The 22,046-nt window shown below is 36.7% G+C and overlaps 1 protein-coding gene across 1 annotated transcript in view; it reads right to left on the bottom strand.

The window, feature by feature from the left end:
* Positions 1-1,861: 1,861 nt before the first annotated feature.
* TRRAP (transformation/transcription domain associated protein) overlaps positions 1,862-22,046 on the bottom strand; it is a 98,523-nt gene continuing 78,338 nt past the window's right edge. The window contains 8 exon segments of the mRNA XM_057416996.1: positions 1,862-3,134; positions 5,342-5,536; positions 6,482-6,685; positions 8,334-8,518; positions 11,100-11,317; positions 11,852-12,077; positions 19,818-20,079; positions 20,813-21,012. Of these exon segments, the coding sequence (XP_057272979.1) occupies positions 2,850-3,134; positions 5,342-5,536; positions 6,482-6,685; positions 8,334-8,518; positions 11,100-11,317; positions 11,852-12,077; positions 19,818-20,079; positions 20,813-21,012 (1,775 nt within the window). The 3' untranslated portion in view covers positions 1,862-2,849.

Consider the following 22,046-nt stretch of genomic DNA (forward strand, 5'->3'; position numbering starts at 1 on the left):
TGCCTGCATCCCAAGTCTACAAACAGATTAGCCTTACCTGCCATCACATGGCTACCGTTCAGGGTCAACCAGTTGGCTACCATTCATTCCTCTTTAAACTTTCAGGGTCTGAATGCTTACCATCTGCTTCTGATGGACCTTATCTGCTACTAGCTCTCCCAGACCCAGGGAAGAAGTAAGCAGACACCTGGGAAAGTCATGACTTGCTTGATGAGAGTCCCTTTGCTCTTGCTAAGGTCCCCAAACCAACAAACAGGAAAGGCAGTAGTGATTCAGCTACGAAAAGCTTGGTCCACTGCACCTAGGAAAATAATGGGAAAAAAACTTGCTTGGAAAATCCTTTAAGTGAAATAAGTTCAGAGAAACAATGCATTACTGCAGTTACAGTTTGAGTGTATGAACAAGCATTTCCAATTCGCTTTTAATTCCAAAACTGCTAGCATTAGACTATTACAATTCCTACACAGAATAAGATCAATCTATCACTGTTCCTTAACACCATGTTATATTTTACAACGAAAACACAACATTCATTTATTTTTCAGGCCCTTTGCTCTAAAACAGACATTTTTCATAAACTCATTACTGCATGCTTACTTTTCATTGATGAGAGCTAAGAGTCAAGCTTTCCTTTCCATTTACAAGTCAATAATATCTTAACTTCTATTTTCAAAATTGCACTTTATTTTTCTTGCTATATTAGTTATATCCCAAAGGGGAAAAAGAATGCATTGAAGTGAGAGTGCAAAGTATCTTCATTTCTCATACTAGATGGACTTGTTACTAGTCAAAAAGTAAAGATGCAAATTCATAAATTAACCTACCAAACTATACACTATCCTATATATTATGCTTAATTGGCATGGTAAAGTGATGCCTCCCAGCCAAGCATACAGTAAAAACCTATTTAACACTCAGCCTTCAAATGGGCTTAAATCCATCAACAAGAGTTCATACTACAATCATGGCTGCAAACTCTTTCATTTACATACATAGCACTTCTGTCTATCAGCCTCACCTCCCTCTGTGCCAGGTTCCATGCTGCTCATGGTGCTAGCAAAACTATCATCTTGAGTGAGCAGTAGAGAAGGCCATGTACCCCTTCATAATGTTGACACTCAAGTCTGTATCAATTGACTGCTTCAGCTGATGGCTGCAAAGATGAAAGGAACAGGTCTTTTTGAGGCTCTGTAAGAGACCCATTGAAGCAGGTTGCTTTGTTTTTAAATAATTGACTTGTCTACAGTCATACCTACCTGTTAACTTGCCGGTAAGCTCACCTACTGAAGGAATGTCATTAGATTGACTTAGAAAACCCTCTTGTATCACAGAGAGTACACTGCTGAATGGTGGTCATTAACTTCAATTATGCCTCTCATGTTATTATGAAATCTCTACAGAACCTGTTGTCTGCTTATTAAAAACACAAAACAACCAAAAGCAGGCAGGGGCATCCTTTGCTGTAGCAGTCAAGACCATCTTTGTTTCTCCAGGAACAGCATCCCCTAATAGAGTTCATCTGCAGACACAGTCTTGACCTCTGAACAATTACGTAAAAGCTCAATTTTTTTGCAGCCAAGAAATAGACTACTCTGTTTAAAGACAGACTTTTAGAAAACATATGGTTAACACATTAACTGGTTAGGAAAATAGACTATACACTGAATGAAGAAATTTATACTTCCTGTTCACAGCTCTTCTGTAAGCAAATTCAACACCATACATGAGACCACCACATCCATGTCTTGTTAATGCAGTTATCACCCTTTAAAATACAGGCCGGTTTCATTTACTAAAGATTCCACCTGCTCTTGAGACTTTTCTATAATATTTAAAATATTTTAAATAAAATGAATACCACTGAGAGTTTTACAAAATATTTATTTTGAAAAAATCACTCTGTACAAATTTAACATTCTCAACACTGAAGTTTTATAAAAATGCTAACAGAAAGACAAGTGAAACATTAAACTGATCTTTTCTTAAATTACAAAGAAACAGATTCATTCCAAACAAGCTACTGTAATTCTAAACATGAAAAAAAAAAAATAAATCATATGATTTGACTTTTTTTAATCTATTACAACAAAACACATGTACCCATGGATGCCTTTTTCCACCCTTTTTATAAACTCCCCCCTGCCCCAACACTGTCCACAACAAACCAAGTACTCTAAATGGTTTACACTTTTACTGTACATAGCTTGCGCTCCAAGAAAAGCCAGCACAATTTGATAATCATTTTCTCAGTGCCTAACAAAAAGTTACCTCTATACATTTGGTACAAAATTCTCTGTACAAACCATCTTTGCTCGTGTAAATTTGAAGCAAACTTAAAGGAAGAGTATTTATTTGTGCCTTCAATTTGGTAGAATGAAGGGACAGCAATTAAGTAAAATTTCACAAAGTAACATTCAGTAACTGGGAATACTGTCTTTTTTTTATTTTTTTTTTTATTTTTTCTTAGTAATTACTATGGTATAAAAAAAAATATATACTGCAGCTTATTAGGAATGCCAGACCCTAAATCTAACAGTGCTACGTTTATAGTCCTCATCATAAAATAAGATTTTTCTGTACAATATTTAAGTTTCCTCTCTTCATTTTAAGCTATTTGTGAAAACTGTTGTTGCATATTAAACAGCCTTTCTTAAACAGGAGGAAACGTCCCCTCATGAAATTAAAAGCAGTGAAATTGTCCTGTGACTGTAAACACACTTTAAAAAAAGACTGATAAAATGCAGTGTGGCAAGTAAGCCATGGTCTGGAAAGCTTTTTTCACATTTTCTTAACACAATATATGGCTCACACCACAAACAGCAGCAAAAAAAGCTATTGAAAAATTCAAGTTACAGCCAAGGGTGCCAGGCAGGATCCATACGACAGAGATTATCCAAGCTATTTGCAGCTGCTACCAGAGTGTTGACTTTGCTTTCTCCTCCTTCAAACTGAGCAAGATTATGAAGTCGAGTCATGATAGCAGTAACAGCTTTTTGAACTAGTGAAACCAGCTGCTGGCTGTCCATGTTTTCGGGTTGCCCAGCTGCTGAAAGTGGAGAGGAAGTATCCTCTTGTGTTTTTTTGTGCCATGCAATTATTTCATCCCGTAGAACAGTTTTTAGGATGCCATCAACCTACACGAAGGAGAAAAATCAGACTGTTATATTTAATCCGAAGAACCATCAGGTATTACAGAATAGTAACTAGATTTTAGTCAACACCATTTTGACACTTCTGGTTCAGCATTGCAATCTCAGTGTTTTTAAGATGAATGTGGTTTCCAACTGTCTTTACTATTTCCTCTCAAGGTGTTTCTTTTCATAAAAAGCTCTCATTATGAAAACACATCATGCCTCTTAGAGAATTGAAACATCGCTTAAGCTGTAACATATATTAAGGTCTTCATACACAAATGCAGTCATGTGCATCCTGTATTAAGATGACTCCACTAAATTTATGACTTTTCCCACACATACACAGAAGTCTTGTGCAAAGATTAAGAGTGCTTTGCAAAGCTGAAGTTTTTCTGCACAGGGATTACATTCTCAGGGAACACTGCTTTCTCCAAACATGGAAAGAACACTGACTGCAACATACATACATATGCATTTAATATATATCACACCATATATGTATATAGGTGTATATAATAAGCATACACATAGGCATATACAGGCCATTTCTACCCCTGGATGAAAAAAAAATGCCTGCAAGAAACAGTTGCTGTTTTTTCTCATCACTGAATTGAGTTACTGACATTCATCTGTCAACTTCAACACTCCTGAGGTCCTAAACTGAACTTCTAGGTAACCAGTCCGAATCAAATTCCCTATCTGCACCTAACAAATAAAACATTTCATAACACATATAGCTATTAGGCCAACACATTAAATATATTTTATGGGCATTTGTAAAACAGATAAAAGCAGAAAACGTTACAAGCATTTCTCTGTAGTCCAAAAGACAGATAATCTAAAGCAGTAATCACCACGTGTCTGAACTGAGCTGGGCACCCATCACTCCAAAAAGAATAAATGGCCACTTGTTCTCTGACCTTCAGAGAATCATAGAATACTTCAAGTTGGAAGGGACGCATAAGGATCAAGCTCAACTCCCTGTTCCTTGCAGGACTACCTAACCATAAACCATATGAACAAGAGTGTTGCCCAAATACTCCTTGAACTCTGGCAGGCTTGGTGCTGCAACCACTTCCATGGGAAGCCTGTTCCACTGATCAGCCACACTCTAAGTGAAGAACTTTTTCTTAATGTCCAGTCTGAACTTATGCAGTTTCATTCCATTTCCTTGTATGCTATTACTGTTCACCAGAGAGAGAAGCTCAGCACCTCCCTTCCACTGCCGTCATTGAGGAAGTTGTGGTCTGCAGTGGGGTCACCCTTCAGCCTTCTCTTCTCCAAGCTGAACAAACCAAGTGACCTCAAGTTCTCTTCAGAAGTCTTGCCCTCAAGACCTTTCACAATCTTGGCTGTACACAACCAATCTGTACACACTCTTAATATGTGATGTCCCTCTTATACGGAGGCACCCAAAACTGCACACAGTACTCAAGGTGGAGCTGCATCAAATCAATGTGACATGTCTAAGTGGGCATACATCATTCACATGTTGAAATTACAGGCTATGTTTGCAAACTTGTTTGTGTGTAATAGACACGGTTTTGTAAGGTAAGATGATGAATTACTAAAAACGTATTCTACACAGCTTTCTGCATTTTAGATAAAGACTAAAATCACTTTAGAATATTTTCCATCTTTTATAATGTAACTAGCTCATACCGTAGCTACAGTACATTCTGCACAATGTCTTTCTGGTGCAAATTGCTTGCCTAAGTGCAAGATGCCTCACTTTTGGAAAGCATTAGAATTTAAAAGGAAGCTAGACAATTTCTTCAGAAAACTACACCCTGTTAAGAGCTAGAATCCATCAAAGTAACAGTGTATCTTTAGCATTCTATTCCACTAACAAAGAACCAAAACACATTTCTATTGACAGATGATTACGAAGATTCTAAATGATGTTGCATTTGCCATTTTACTATTTAACACTGTCAAAATTCTTAATGACTTATGAGGCTAGAGCTGTGAAATAACATGTTTGGACAAAGACTTAAATTAAGGACAGAATTCCACCTATATTCTTCCTATTCTTTCAAAAAGGTAAACTGCAAACATTTCAGCTGGCATTTGTGATGATCTTAGACTAAGATTTAAAAACAAGTAAGTACTGTTTAGTTTTCACTTTAACCAAGAAAGTGCTGTTTTGTTTCTAAATTGCCAAATACAACATGCCTGCAAACAGCCCTTTAAAAAGCTATACAAACCTTAAAATTTGGCTGTGCAAAGCAGCGAGCTACTGCAATCATAGATGCAGTTAGTGGACCAGACACCCCGATAGTGGTAAGAAATTCAGAGATGTTTGGTGTAAGCCGGAATGGAACTGGACGATTGGCATCCAAATCTCCAGTAGCATCATTAATGTCAAAGCGAAAGTAAGCTACATTTAGCTTGCCAGTATCCTGGATTTAGAAACAAGAGGCATAAAAGTAATTAAAAGAACATTCATTTCATTAATGAAACAAAAATAAGTTGGATTTTTGTTTACCATTAATACTCAGAATACAAATGTACTCCCAACAGCTTTTCACTCTTTCAGTCAAACAGGTTTTGAGCAAAAACATTAAAATTCAAGGCATGCAAAGTCAGGTATGTATTTTTCTCAAAACTCCTTGCTAAATACACATTGTTGTAATATCAAACTTAACGAATAGCTTCTTTTGTAGTATGGTCTAAGGAGTCATATGGACAGACACATCTCTGCACATCCCAGCTCTGGGCAAGCATTCTCTGTGCATTGTTCCCTTAGACTAAGCATCTGAACACTTACCTAGAGGGATTAAAGAAACTTAATTGCTATACAGAGCATATTCCTGCATGCATTAAAATGGCATTAAGACTTTAATATATACCACCTTCGCCCTACTAAAGTGGCAAGCCTCATTTAAAATGTTGGGTTAAAACATAAAAATCACTATTAATAGGAGTTGCAGCTTGACATGATGGCAATGCTGAATAAAGAACAGTATTTGAAAAAGAGTATTCCCCTCTATGAAAATGAAGCTGTAAATTTTTTTTTTTAATCTGATGAAAACACATATTCAAAGCAATATATTTGAAGGACAAAAAGAGTGACTTACCAGTCATTTACACAAACAGTTCCAGTACCTAAGAATGACTTTACAAAGTTCTACATTTTCACCATAGAAGGCAGAGTTGATGTCCATGGAGACTGCAGTTTAAATTGCTACCTACATGATGTGCAATCACATATAAATGAAAAGCCTACTGACATGCACTGTTGATTACACGTATCAAATTACTGTTTTGACTCATTTCCAAAGTATAGTCCAAATTTCCATCTGATCAAAGACAACAGCATGCATCTAGAATAAACTAACCCATACCTGGGCAATCTGCAGCATTTCAGGGTTGAGTCTATTTAAATGAAAGATGAATTCTGCAAAGCCAATTAGGGCTAGCTGAATAGTGAACATCTTTCGGAAAGTCCAGTAATCGGTGGCGTTGGGGAATGTATGAAGAGCCCATTCCTTCAGCATGCTGCGTGGCACCATGTTGCTCTGCACTTCTTTAAGTATATCTCTGAGAACCTGCATAAATATTAGTTGAAAGAGATAATTTTTAATAGATTTCTTGCCAACAGACGAATGTGCCAAGAGCAACTACCAAACTTCTCACAACTGCTGTATCCCATTTTAGGAAAAAATACCCTGAAATTGAATGCTTTCAATCCTACACCGTTGCCTCACTTCTCTGTCAAAACACAAGAGTGTTTTGCTAGCCCAGCCTCTGCACAGCTAGAAAATGCTTTTTATCTGAAAAAAATAATTTTTTCATAAAACCATATAATCATGAGAACTGCAAACATGCATGTTGGAAAACCAGAGACTGAAAAAGCATATAACCCGATTTGATGTGTCTGCTACTCAAACCTTTAAAGAAAATCAGAATTGAGCTAAAGAGACATTCAACTCATGATGCAGCATTTCCATACAGGAAACTAACAGAACATACTTCACTACATTCTAGCTTCAGTGAAAGCTGGATAAGAATTTTGTAGCAATAAAACAAACCCCTTTAATTTAAGCTAATGGCAAGATTCAAAATTGTACAAAGCATGCAGCCTAGAGATGGCTCTCTGCATGGTTTCTTCACTGGGTAAAAGGGAAAGGATGGTTATTGCACAAGCTAGGGAAAGACTGTGCAAAGTAATTTGTAACATGTATTATATTACAACAAAAGCACCTCAAAAATACAAAAAGGTAAAAGCTGAGAGCTGTGTTCAGCCATTTCTGTCAGCGTACACTCTGCGAGCTTTTCCCCTATATGCACACATTTGCAATTACCAAAATATTTAATTACTGTACCATATACTAGCCTAATTAATTAGAAAAAGATGTAACGCTAGGATCTGTTCTAGGACACCAGAAAACATGACAGTCATACTGACTTCAATTAAATGGCTGTTAGAGAGTTTCATAACCTGAAGGAAAAATCCTCAAAATAGAAACAAATGTTAGGTAACACTTCATTTGATTTTTAACAAAGGAAGCCTGAACAGATACTGTCTCTAAACCATGCCTGCATGTATACCATGTATTTTCTAATAGCTATATTTAAAATGGGACTGGCATTTTATGTAAGAATCTGCACTAACCTTGAGATAAAAAACATTAAATAACCTTATTTATCACAGTTGGATGTTTGATGGAGATAGGTGAGAGAGAGCTTTGTTCTTTCTGAGTACTATCATTTATTAGGGTGTGATTACTCAACTGTTTCTATTTGAGTTAGATGAAATGAATCCACTCGCAATTTTAAGAGATCCATTAGAAGAACTTGGGGAAGCCTGCCTCACGTAACATGCTGTAACTGCTTATGTAAATTACGAATGCTGTTTCCCATGTTATCAATTAATTATTTTCAAAGCACTTTAAGGACCAAAAAGCAATCAACACCTTGTCTGTTTTCCCTTGCAGTTACCCAAAATAACCTAGAGTAAAACAAATACAGCTTTTTTGAAGCTTTCCAAGATAACCTAAAACACCAAAGAGATCTAAAAGTTCCCAAGAATACATTAAGCAAAACCAAAGTGAACTCCAAAAAAATCAAAATGCCACCTCTGCACATATATCTGTCTCACATCTAATGAGAGGTGATGAATCGGGGCAGGGGATATGGGACACAGCAGAGACCTCACGAAAGCCCTTGATTAAAATTCATTATACATTCTAATACCTGATGGCTAGCTTGAGTCCCTCGTGCTTGGACCGTTGCCAGTCTGTCATAGTAACGAGAAATAGGGTTGTCATGCTCAATGCCTTTCTTGGCACAGCGTTGCTTATAGATCTCCACCAGGGAAAGAGAAGAGGGATTGTCTTCAACCAAACGCATCTGTGGGGAAACTGCTACGACACGGGGGACTAGGAGACATTTGAGAAGGGTGAGAGGGGATGGTGGTAGGGCAGGGAGAGGGAAGAGAGAGCAAAAGAGAACAAAACAGTTAATCCATACTCCAAATACTAAGAGAAGAAGTAGCACACAAGTGAGATACATTTCAGCTGATGATCACAGTTGTATCAAAATTTTTATTACTACACTCACAACTAACAAGCTCTGTTAAAAAGAACAACAGCAGATTTTTGCAACAGAAACATCAACAATATTAGAAAAAAAAATTTAACACTTGTTATTCTTCCTACTTTACCTGCTGAAAAGAGGTTAATACTTAGTTCAGGTGCAAACGGGTTTGTAATATCTGATTACATGATACTGGCATTATGTCAGTAAAAATGAGCCTGAAGAACAAAACTACTTAGCTCAATAGGGTATTTAAAGTGATTCAGAAAAACCGGAGGAAAAAATCTGAACATAGTTGAAGAATAGATGTTTAAATGACACCACTTGAAAACAACACAGGGAAGACACAGCAAAATATTCAACAATAAGAAAACCTAAGGCAGTGAGCTTTTCCTTGGTGAGCAATAAAGTTGCAAAAAACCCTATTTGCACTTTCATGGTGCTCAACAGATGTATCATCCTACTGAGTCTTATGTGCATCCCCACCCACATCAAAACAGACAAGGCCTCTTCATAGCCAGCTTTTCCAGTGACACTGTACTGTTTGACAGTGACCTTCCGTTACCACCAACACTGTTCTCTCAACATTTCCCTCAGAAGCTGTAACAATTAAACTCAGAAATAGAGGGAAAAGTTGTTTAAATGCATTTAATTTTTTTGATGCAATTTCTTCACTCTTAAAGAAGAAATGCATTCTGCAGAAGGGGTTTAATGAGCTATTTCTTCTGGTGTGTTTCCATTAACCTCTACCAGCAGAGAAATGGATGTTCTTTAGGTTCTTCCAAATAGCATCAAACCACAAGGAACAGAATTGTTTCCAGAAACACTATACTTTAAAAACAGCTTTTTGAAGGAAAACATGTTACTTTAGTATATAGAGGGTATACTTCTGTATCAGTGTCCTTGTTTTTCATAGTTTTAAAGACTGTTTATTGCACTTTTGTTATTTTGGCCTCAGAGTGATGCAACATTGTCTTCACGTATGTAGAGATACTGACCTTTTGTTATAACAAATCCTTTGCCTTGAGTATTTTTGTCTTTTTAAAGTTAGAACTCATATATGCATTTCTAGCTCTGAAAGTGCCAGTTGCATCGTCTGGACACCTAAACTCATGAAACAACTTCATGTAAATAGATACTATTAGCCCAAAAAGGAGGACCAAGAAATATACACTTTTTTAAAAATCAGTGCTCAGCACTTTTTAAAAGGACAACAGCATAGCAGCAACTTTGTCTCTTTGATGAAAGTTTCCCTTATCCATAATATATTTCCTGCTTACCAACCGAGGATTATCAGAACTGAATAATGCAACATACAGAACTCATTTATATAAAGTGACCTTCTGAAATGAAAAGTATTATACATTAATATAAACTAGCTACTCAGTTTAAGCTGGAACTTGCCAAAAGCCTTCATATCTGGAAAACAAAGGGTTTCACTGTTTTAAAGTATCGGAATCACAAGCAGACCAAGTATGTTGCCAGGCAAGACTGATATTTTCTGTTTCTCATTTCATGAATGAATTATTTATAATCAACACATAAAAAAAGCCAAGATACAAAAGGAAAGAGAAAGAATTAAAACTGTGTTTTCAGCCTTCATTCACTGTGTCTGTTTCAAAATACCTAAATGCGTGACCTTTTTATTAAGTATTTTGGCAATATCTACACAGCAATAATGTAACTCTCCTCACTAAGGCCTCCCTACCATTATGTTTGTTAATTCTGGATTTTTTAAGCATTACCAGGTGGTGCTGTTGGCAAAGTGCACTCTCCAAACCAAGTTACCTATTACAAGATCATAGAAGTGCACTCGAGTCCTGCGTCAAGTATCTGGATTATGAATGGATTTAATTCAGCAACAACCAAGCAGTCAGTATATTCCTGAAAGCAAACATCACCATGGATATAAAAAAAAAATAATATAAAGACATGTTTTCGTATCAAAGAGCTCAGAAACCATTCACCAAATTCAAAGCTCTACAAAAAAATTCCTTTTGTGTTATGTGGAAGAGGTAAAAGAAATTCAATATTCATACACTGCAACTTGGGAGAAAAAGTTTTGTTCTCTTTCTCTTTGTTTCTAAATGCTTGTTCTGAAGTACATGTATCCATTTCCATAGCAACACCTCCAACAGGCATGTCTCTGCCTTATAGGTGTTATTCACAACTAAACTTTATACGGCAAATGATGCGTGTAAGCTCTTCTAAAAACATCCTAGATCCCATGCAATCAGCTTTATTTCTTCAGAGGGGAGCTACAATGCCAAAAAAAGGCTTATCACCTAGACAGATGTGACTTTACCTTCTGAATATTCAAAACCTTCAGTATCAGTTATTAGTAGCTGTCAAAAAATGTAATAATTGCAATCTTTGAGTATAACATATACGTAAAAAATAATGTAAAATCTCTCCTTTCAGTACCTGTAAAAAATAAGTGTCTTTTTGTGGTCTCTTTCCTTTTCTCCAAGCAGGGGTTTAAAAGGCGAAGAAGCTGTAATACCCGCTCTTCTCTACGAGACTCTGTCAGGCAAGCATCATTCATTACCAGGTATGGGTAAATCTTTCCATTATGGCCTCGGATATAAAGTCTTCTTGCTGCAGTATTGTGTTTCTGAACTATCTCCACTCTGGGCATAAACCTATTAGGAAGAAAGGGATAATAAAGCACCTGAGCAAATCTCCTCTGGTATTAAATCAAATCAAACAAAACCCACCAAAGAAATAAGGTAGTGCAACTGCATTACAAGGTTTTTACAAGGTACAATTCTATTGCCCAGCTAGCCCATGGTTTCTATTCTGTAGTCAAAAAGGTCTTCTGCTTGATTTTTGTTAAAAAAGAGCTCTTGAGCAAAATCAATCACCAGATCAGACCTTTTTGAACCACAGTACCTGTATTGACTACAACAGAAGAACTCATCTCAACTTCTATCAGTATATGAAGCATACTCATCATGTAACAGTACAGTTGCTTACTGTGGCAGTGTAAAATTACCAGAGGAGGATAAAATAAAATAAAAAAAAAAGGTGTTATTCCAAGGTACGTCTCTATATATGTAATTTATATATATGAAAGGTACAAGACATCCACTGTTGCAAAGTGAACAGATGGAGAAGGTTTTCATTTTCTTCTCCATTTTCAGAATTACAACTACCAAAGTGTATTTTTAAGTTACCTTGCTATCTTGATGTAGTAATGTGTTGGCTTTGGCATAAGGAATTCTCCAGGTATCTCTACTTCTGCAGTTTGAGCTGAGAAATTACTGAGAAAGCGGCACTTTTCTTCTATGAGGAAGAACTTTGGAAGCTGTTTAGTTTTTGCCTCCAGAATTTTGATCCATTTCTTCAGTTTAGAGATCAGATTGTGAAGTTTCATTGACCCTGGCACACTGAAGTCAAAGTCTAAAAAAAAAAAAAAAAAGAAACAAGAAAATATACATAAATCTCAGCAATTCAAATTCTTTATAGGGTATTTAATGATCAAGTGTCTGAAGTTTTGAGTTTTCAAAGAGGTTCTTCTAACTACACACCCTCAAGCAAAATACACATTCAGCACACGCAGCTGTTATGCAGAAAAGCATCATACTGGTGTCAAATACTATAGGAAAAGGGAAAGCTACTATCAGAAACTCACACAAAAAAGCAAAGCATCTATACCAACCAAGTCCAGCAGAACAACATGGCTACCTATGAACCCTAAACACAAGGAAAAAGTAGCATGTTCAGAAAAACACAGATGAGAAAGAAGAATCGTTAGGGAAGAGGCAGGACATAACTGCTATACGATCATACACCAGCAATAACACTGTATCAGCTGACACTGGAGGATAGTAAAACATATGTTTCAATAGTGCAAATCAAACAAACACACAGAGCTGTCCTGCCTTCAAACGACAGGCTCTGTAGAATATTTCATCTCTACAGAAAATCTTTAAGTGAGGTTCTAAAATGATATATAAGTTAAATCTGTCCAAATCTGCTACCTCTTTTCAGTACACAGGTCTAAAATATTCTCTGTAATTATGAACTTCCCAATTTTTTTCCTTAGTCATGCAAACATTAAAAAAACATACTGTGAAAATCTTAAATACCATCACTGTATTTAATTGTCTGTATACTGCAACCAGAAGGACTGCATAGAAAGCAAGGAGTAATAAACCAAATTATCAGATCATTTAGTAAAAGAGGAAAAGTAAGCTTATTTCACAGACTAGCACTATAATTTTCAGCCTGTTCAACTCAAAGTGATTTACTTATTTAAAATCAGTGAAGGCTTTTTACTTTTAAAGTGGATGAAAGAGCCTCAAAACTGAGGATACAATGTAGGATCTGTGAGCAATTGCAAGACAAGTAGTACATTTACTATTACTATTATTCCCCTATTCTGACTATTACTATTATTCTCCTATTCTGAGCTGCAAGAAAATTCTCCTTATTCTTTCCTGGCTCCGATAACAATTGCATGCCACCACAGGAAGAACAGACATGACAGCCTAAGCAAAAATGACAATATTATGCAAACAGCCTGCTCTTTCCTTTGCAACCTAACAGTACTGCAGCATGGAACTACCTCCTCTAGCCCACATGCAAGTGAAGTAACAACTTTCTCAAGGTCAACACCTGGTCTTCAATATACTATGAAAATAATTCTGTAACAGAATTCACTGCAACATCAACCATTTTCTGAGCCAACACCAATGCCGTCTTCCCAACACTGCTTTCACTACAGTTACAGAAGACAGTAAATAAATAAATAATGAGTCTGAATCTCGCAAAAGAGGGAAAATGAATAAACCACGAACACGAAATTATGGTTCACCACTTCAGTACGATAACAATGAGAGCTGAAACACACTCAGTAAGAAGATAAAGTAAACCTCCTAACTGGAAACCTCATTAGTTATAGCATCCCAAATTGTGCAAGTTAACTAACAGACTTGAATTTTTAAGATGCATTTCTAGACCACAGTCTAAAAGATGCCATTTTAAGCTCAACACATTACAGGTGAAAAAGCAACAGCAAGAAAGAAACAGAGAATGTTGATTCAGTATTTCTGAGATCTTCAGCTAAACCAGACCAGAATCTTCTTTATGCTTCAATACAACAGGAAGTTAACACAGTCTCAGAAATGAGTTTTACCCTTATTGCAGAATATATGTTTCACTATGTTACACACACACAGTATTTTCCTACATTAACAAAAAAACCCTCCAAACAACAGAACAGTCATGAGTCCTGCTCAGAGGCCAAATTAATTTAGTCACATAAATATGCCCCAAGCATCTATCTGCAAGTATGCTAACAGTGAATTAAGTACACACACACACAGAGCAATTGCTGCATGCTAAAGTTTTTTCAACCACAATTAAAACCACTCAAAACTCTGATTCTCCACAAGACTTATGCCTACAAACAAGCTTAGCACATTTGGTCTTTTAACCAGAAGAGTCTGTATCACCCCACACGTACACACTTTTTCTCTACGTTCTTCTTTATGTGCACAGGAGTACACATAATTCAGTTATTACTGAATAAACTAGTGCAGTCTATGATTCCTTTCATTTTACTATTCTGTTCGTTAAACAAAATATCAGAGAACACATAACCCAACTTATTTCATTGTGTATCCACAATACACTGATATGCTAACATGCTTTCAGTGAAAGCCTTAAATCTAATATCCCCAAAACAGAGAAAAAAAAAACCAAACATACCAAATCTTTTCCACTTTCATAAGAAAGAAGTCTACATTGAAAAATACAGTTACATATTCATGGGTGTTAGAAATTAGTATAACTTGGTAATACTCCCTCTTATTTTTCTACCTGGTAGGGGTATTCGCAATATTACTGTAAAACACTCTTATTATAATCCCAAGCCTACCCTCTAGTGAGCAGCAGAAGTAAATCAATTCATGAAAGTGGCAAAATTATTGAATCATTTATCTCCCGAATCTCTGAAGTTCAGGAAAATATCCCCCAATTGCAACTAGTTGTTGTGATAATGGGAACCACAAAAGTAGTAAAAATACACATCACTGTATATCCCTTACAAAAAGAAGGAAAAGAAAGAGCCATTTTGTTCACCATGAGAACAGCTCCAGTATGTTGAAATGCCTGGTTTAGGATTTTTGTTGGTTTGTTTCCCGGTAGCAGATGGGAAAAACAGAGAGTTCAATTAGTCTTTTTGCTCATGTCACAGAGAGCCCATCTGAGAAGAAAAATCAGGGGAAATACCAGTGCAGACATTATGTGTGTATGACATCTCTCTGCTTTACACATATCTTAATGTATATAAAAAGTAGTTTTGTTTCAAACAAATAATTTTTTTCAGTACTTACTACTGGATAACACCTTCCTCAAGCTAACACATGATGGTCTAAAACACCCTACTACTTACGTTGTCTTTCTCCTAAAGAGAAAAGGAAGTTTATATCCTCATCTTCAATGGAGATATTCACAGGAAACCATGATACAGACTGCAACTGAAGAAGCTCACTCTCTTCTCAATGGTGCTAAAGATCCTCGTCACTCTCAATGAAAGGACAAATGGGACGCAATCTTTCTGCCAGTGAGACAGACCTAAAAATTTTAATGGTTCCTAACACAACTAGATAAAGGTGACTGCTTTTTGAATGAGGGCTATACCATCACTTTTCACGAAGTAGCACAAAAATACACTTCAGTTAACAAAATTAGAGTACCAATCCCTCTGTCAGCCCACAACCCCTGACCTACGCAATGACCAACATTAACATAGCATTAAAGAAACAGAAAATACCTACAAACAAATAACCAAAAAAAAACCCAAAACAACCCTTCTGCTACATGTGCAGAAAAGTCCTACTCAGTTCAAAGTTAACAGGCAATTAATGCTTTTAGAGCAAGCAACAGTTCATTTGTAAGATTGTCACCATAGACAAAGTCTGATTACACTTACAAGTTGATAACCCAAGGACCCTCAGCTGAAAAGCCAAGATACCATGTAATCTGAGATATCATGCAAGATGCCACTTAAGACTGAAATGTAAGCTTAGCTTCACAGAGTTCTTCATGCATATGATACTGAAGAAGATTGAGAGAGAAGAGCTGTCTTGCTTTTAAAGTTTCAGACATTTACATGCTCTGTACCTTCACAGAGGTTCATCTTAATCACACAAGATCTTTTGGAAAGCACCAAGAAACATGAAAAATCTCAGTGACAGGTAAGCAGAAATACAAAACAGGAATTCTGGTTCACAACATAGGTCCAGAAAACTAACACTGATAAGTCCAGACCAAGGTCAAATATAGAATCATGGAATAGCTAGTGTTTGAAACTACCTTGAGATCATCCAGTTCCAACCCCCCTGCCGTGGGCAACGACACCTCACACCAGACCATGTCACCCAAGGCTCTGTCCAACCTGGCCTTGAACTTGCCATGGATGGAGCATTTACCCTTTCTTTGGGCAACCTGTTCCAGTGCCTCACCATCCTCACGGTAAAGAACTTTTTCCTTGAATGTAAGCTGAACTTTCCCTGTTTAAGTTTAAACCCACTCTCCCTTGTTCTGTCCAAACTCTCGATCTGGATTTTCTGGATAACATCCTGTTTACCCGAAAATTAGAAGGGCAGTAAAGAAATAGCTACCAAAGTGATGCTATGCTCATTCTTGACAAAAGAAAAAAAGTCATTAAAACAACTGAGAATTTTGAACACAGCTCTTCCCCCTGCCCTCTCCCCACATTTCAAAGATACACTCAGACATTGAGAAGATTCCTTCTGATTACAGAGTTTCCATCCACAGCAAAGAATTCATTGTGCTGGGTGGCAAAACTCTTAAGAAAATTATCTTGCCCATTCAGGGTATACTTTGGAATTTTCCATTCCTATTCAGCTTGAGTGAAGAAATGGCTGCAGAAAGAAGCCAATCCAAACTCTAAACTATCATATGTCCACAAAAGAACAATGAAGGCAGTTTTTCTCCTCCTTTCACTGCTGAGAAAGCTCTCAAAGGGAGCATTTCTCAGCATTTTTCTGTTCTTTGATGTCAAAGGTTTAGCAGGAAAGGAGAGAAGGAACAAAGAACAGACAGTCAAAGAGCTCTGCATTTGAAGTTCCAGTAAAAAAAATAATTTCAAAGTAAAATTCGGTTTTAAAATATATAACATTAGGATGGAAAAAAATGACCTATCAAAGCTTCAATGGTCTAGACTGCTGCAGACAAAGTACTTAGAATGTAAGAAATGGCGTAAGAGCCCCCAGTGGCTCCAAACAGGAATCAAGACGCAACTCAGATGTTGATGGAAATGATTATGCAACCAAACATAGTTGAAAGTGTCTATAAAACATAGCTGCCAACATTAATCTGGAAATAATTGAAGACAAGAGTTTACTCCAAGACAGCTCCTCAGCTTGGATACTTCTGAAATGGAAGGCAGACACTGTAATTATCTATCCATCACCTAAATGCAACTAGTGCTGAGAAGCAGAAAAACAAACACGAACCTTGTAGTGTGACAAGAGGACAAAGCAGGCACGATTTACAAATGGTTTCTCATAATGCTAAAGCAGCCTTTGCTATCTTCAGTACAGTAATTACAATCCTATTCACTTATTTATGTGCATTTACTCTTATTACAAAATTAATAAAAGCCATATTTTCATTTTCTGTATAATGAATTGAATTACAAAAATGTGCAAGTATATTGATCAGTTTAATTTCTTCTGGTTTCCCATACTTCATTTGTTAATGAAAACACTGAATTTATTCATTAAAATAAAACAAAATCAAATCTAAAACTAAGCAAAATAATTATTTCTATCCCACAGACATTCATGTTTAATCAGACTTTAACATATGAACAAAAAAATAATCACTTGTTATTAAACTGAAGTTTACTGAGAAACTCATTGCATTTCCTGACTTTACCTGATTTTCATGTCCAGGGCTATGTTGTTGTTCTGTGTTTTATATGTTATTCTATATAGATTAGATAGCAAACCTGAAAACCTTACCTGCCATTTAGATACCATAAAGACATGCAAAGATTATACATGGGCATGTAAACTCTGAAAAACCTCTCCATTTTTTGTTTTAACTGAAGACTGTAACTGAACCGTAATTAAAGTTTCTTAATCCCTTGATCTCTCTAACACTCAGAGGAAAGAAACCATGACAGACCAAAAATAACTTAAATCCAACAAAAAGTGAGCATATCAACAACACTTACAGCAATGAAAATTTGACTGTACTACTACTGCACTGTAAAGACACATAAACCATTTCTAAAAATTAAACACTAGTCCAAATCTGTATTTCATGTAGACTATTGCTGTTGGAAGGGAGCTACAGTGATCAGCTAGTCCAACTGCCAGACAAATTCAGTATTAAGGAAATTGCTCAAATGCTTTTTAAACACTGACAGGAATGGGGCACTGACAGCCTCTGCAGAAAGCCTATTCTGGGGTTTGACCACCCTCTTGGTAAAGAAATTCTTCCTAATGCCCAGTCTGAACCACCCGTGATGCAGCTTTGAACTGTTCCCACACATCCTATCACTGGATAACAGGGAGAAGAGACCAGCACTTCCCTCACTTCCCCTCCTCAGGCAGCTGTGGAGGACAATCAGGTTGTCCCTAAGCCTCTTTTTCTCCAAACTAGGTAAAGCCTAAGTGCTCAGTTGTTCCTCATAGGCCATGCCTTCCAGCCCTTTCACCACTTTTGTTGCCCTCCTCTAGATACATTCTAGTACCTTCGCATCCTTCTTAACCTATGAGGCCCAGAACTGCATGCAGTCCCCCAGGAGGGGCCACACCGAGACTAAATAACAGCACGATGATCATCTCTTGACCAGCTGGTTATGCTGTTTGATGCACCCCAGGATGTGGTTTGCCCCCTGGCCTGCCAAGGCATGCTGCTGATTCCCACTGAGCCTGCTGTCAACCACCATGCCCAGATCACTTTCTGCAGGGCTGCTCTCCAGCCATTCCTCTCCCAGTCTATACTTGTACCCAGCGTTACCCCGTCACAGGTACAGAATCTAGCATCTGAATTTGTTAAATTTCATGCCATTAATCATTGTCCAATGATTATTTCCATCCCCACCCCCATATGCTCCCATTAAAGACACACAGAATGTTTCTACTACCATTTCACTCCCTAATACACTTCACCCATTAAAAATTTAATCATATGGTTCAGGACTTTCATTATCTGCTGTCATGCAACTGTTCTGCCTCCAAAAGGACATCATGCAATACATAGCGTGCACAAGATATGTAGGTCATATCTACAACTGAGCTGCTTTCACAAGATTCCCATCAGCTCACTTATTTTCACAACATTTTATCAGTGAAATGCCTGAAAAAACACTGCAAGTCTACTTGTCAAACTCAGTCAACCAGTTATCTTTAAGGAAAAGCTGATACAGTTTAGATAGCAATTTATGCAAAATTGAAAATCCTGGCAATCCAAAACACTGATGCCAATCAGTGTCACCTTCTGACATATATACTTGTGTAGCTTTAACACTTTTCATCAAATGTATCAAAACCATGTTCTACTGTACATGAGCTTCTCTAAGAATTTTAAATCAAATCAGACACTCAGAGATGTAACTCCACTGATAAAGAGAAAACAAACGAAGCAAAAAAGCCACTTCCCATAAGTACCTTTTTTATTAGATCTGATTAAAGTTATTGATTCAATTTACCTAACAATGATGTAAAATTGTGTAATAGGATTTTTATAAACTAGTTATCCAAAACACTAAAGTCATTTTCCTCATCAAAGTAAGCTGTTTTGTAAGAGGTCGCATAATATTGTCAGTTTGGAGTTCTGGGGTGAAAATGTCATTAAGTTCTGGCATCACTGTAAAATAGAAATCATTACTGTCCCTTATGTGTAGCAGGCAGGTCTATGTAAATGGCAAAAATATTACAGTGATCTGATTTACGTTTAAACACATATGTGATTTGACTACAGTTCTGGGTTTGGTGAATGACAGAAAGATGCTCTATTCTATGCTCTCTCTCAGGAAAAATACTGGAAAAACAAAAAAGCAGAATGCCTTCACAGTTGAACTCTGGGGAAAGAGGGAGGAGTGGAATTTCTCTGGGAATTAAAAGTAACATTTAATAAAACAATTTAAACATTTACCTGTTGTAAATTGTCCTTTTAACTTCTGGAACACGGGATCTTGAGCTGTTGCCTGTGCTCTCCTAGCTAATGACTCTGAGGCTGCACTAGAAAACATGGTGGACACATTCGAGACATTCTCAAGACCTACTCCAAAGGTGCTGACTAACTTCTTGACAAAATTTAGTGTATGAGGAGTGATTTTGGCATCTGAAACGGCTCCACTCTTCTCAAAGGCAACTGAATAGCACTTTGCCAAGCCCTGCTGCAGTTGTCTAAGAACCTAAGTATTAAAAAAGAAAGACAAAATAGTCAGGAATATTAGGCCTTCTGATTTGACACTGCATTTTATACAGTAAAAGTTATCCTCTCAGAAACATTTACTTAAAACTCCATTTTTAGACTGCACCAGAGGGTCAGTCAGAATGACAAAGCTGATTCTTATCAGCACTGCAAACACACTGACCAGTGGAAATGCTGCATCACAAAGTACACCTCTCTTACAACAGCAGCCGAGTTTCAGATTTCATAGTTTGTGATATATTAGAAAATTATGTGCTATTTTTCAAATAAACACTGTGCTAGGTAGACAGAACAGAGTAGCCTGACACTTTGAGAAGCCAATACTGAAAGCAGAGTGGCTCCTCCATCTGCTCCCTGATATAATTCAAAATTCAGACAATAATCACCACCTGCCACAGACACCAGAACAAGACAGAAACTGGTAATCATGAAACTTAGTTTAAGAATATAAATTTTCAGTTACTACAAGTAACAGGTTGATTCCTAGAGGCATTCATCAAATGTGTGGTTTAGGGAAACCTCTGTATTGCTTCCAGAAATAACCAATCTCCTTAAAACTCTCATCAGAACAATCAGTTTTACAAATACACCAGTTTACTAATCAAAACAAATAGGTATGTTTTAATGTTTAAAACTAATTCTAGGTTAACTGTTTTGTAGTTAACTTTTCCTTAGATGTTGCATACATATGAAGGTGTATTAAAATCAAATACCTCTTCGTGCCAATTCTCTCTGAACCAGACCATCTGATCTACAATGCCTTCCAGAGAAGACAAAAGTGTTGGATGTAATTCTCGCTGCATGTGCATAATTCTGCTGCATCGCCACATCGGTGCAGTGGCTCTGATTGGCCCAGGATCTGAGGCAGAGTGGGACTGATTTCCAACTGAACTTGGCTGCTGTTGCCCAGAATCTGGAAAGTGGAAAATTAAGAAAAAAAAATTATCTTTCCTAAATTTGATACATGCCTGCATGAAACAAAATAAACTGTTTGAGAAATTTGCTTTACATTTGCATGAAGTATTAAACATGTATTACCTACCAAAATCAAGAAAATCTGCTTCTTACAAAGAAAACTCTACTCCAAATGCTATTCAATAGAACATACTTCCTAAAGCTAGAGCAATACAAACTCTCTTCAGAAACACACACGAGATGTAGCCTCAGCTTTTACACTACCAAGTCGTGCTCTTGAAGTAACTAATGCTGTTTCATATCCAATCAAATAATTTAAACCATGTTTTTTTCCTCCCCTTCCTCGCCTTTTTTCCTCTCCTGGGATTCCCAGGAAATCTTATGGGACAAAAGAACAATTAAATTCTGTGCAAACATTTGACATAACAATTCTAAATAGGACTTGGTTTTGGAAAAAAAAAAGAAGGATCTTACTCATGTACATAATTGTGCAAGTTGCTTCCGTTCTCCCCACTCCCAGACATTCCTTCAAAGCCTAAACTGATTTTATTTCATGTAAACTTAAATGGTCATTTAACTTGAAGATTCACTGTAAAAAGTTATTATGGAGACACGAAGTATAGATTATTCAAAGAAAGCAGTTTATCTCACTTGAGTTACATGAACTCATCTTTTGTTCCATTATTTCTAAAAGCTTGAATCATTTGAAAAGGAGCTAAATGTTGCATGGCTCATGCTTGTAATCAACATTAGCCTAGAATGTACCAGAAAACTATGATGCCTTTCAATCCAAGAATTTTCTACCTGTCCACCAATTCCTAAAGATAAAAATCCAGTAAAGAACACGTGATACTCAGTAAGTAAGGTAATATGAGAACCAAGGAGATGAAACTCTTCTTCTTGGTGATATTTTAGCCAAGAAAATTCAAGACAACTAAGCCTAAATGCAGATTTAATTTTACAGAAACAAATGCAAGGAAAGTTTATCAAGAACTTTTTTCCTTAGACTTGCTAAATTGGTATATTTTCTAG

This window comes from Pezoporus wallicus, unplaced genomic scaffold (assembly GCF_028554395.1).
Source record: "Pezoporus wallicus isolate ANWC-B61680 ecotype Strahan unplaced genomic scaffold, APGP_CSIRO_Pwel_v1 scaffold_7392, whole genome shotgun sequence".
NCBI lineage: Eukaryota > Metazoa > Chordata > Aves > Psittaciformes > Psittacidae > Pezoporus > Pezoporus wallicus.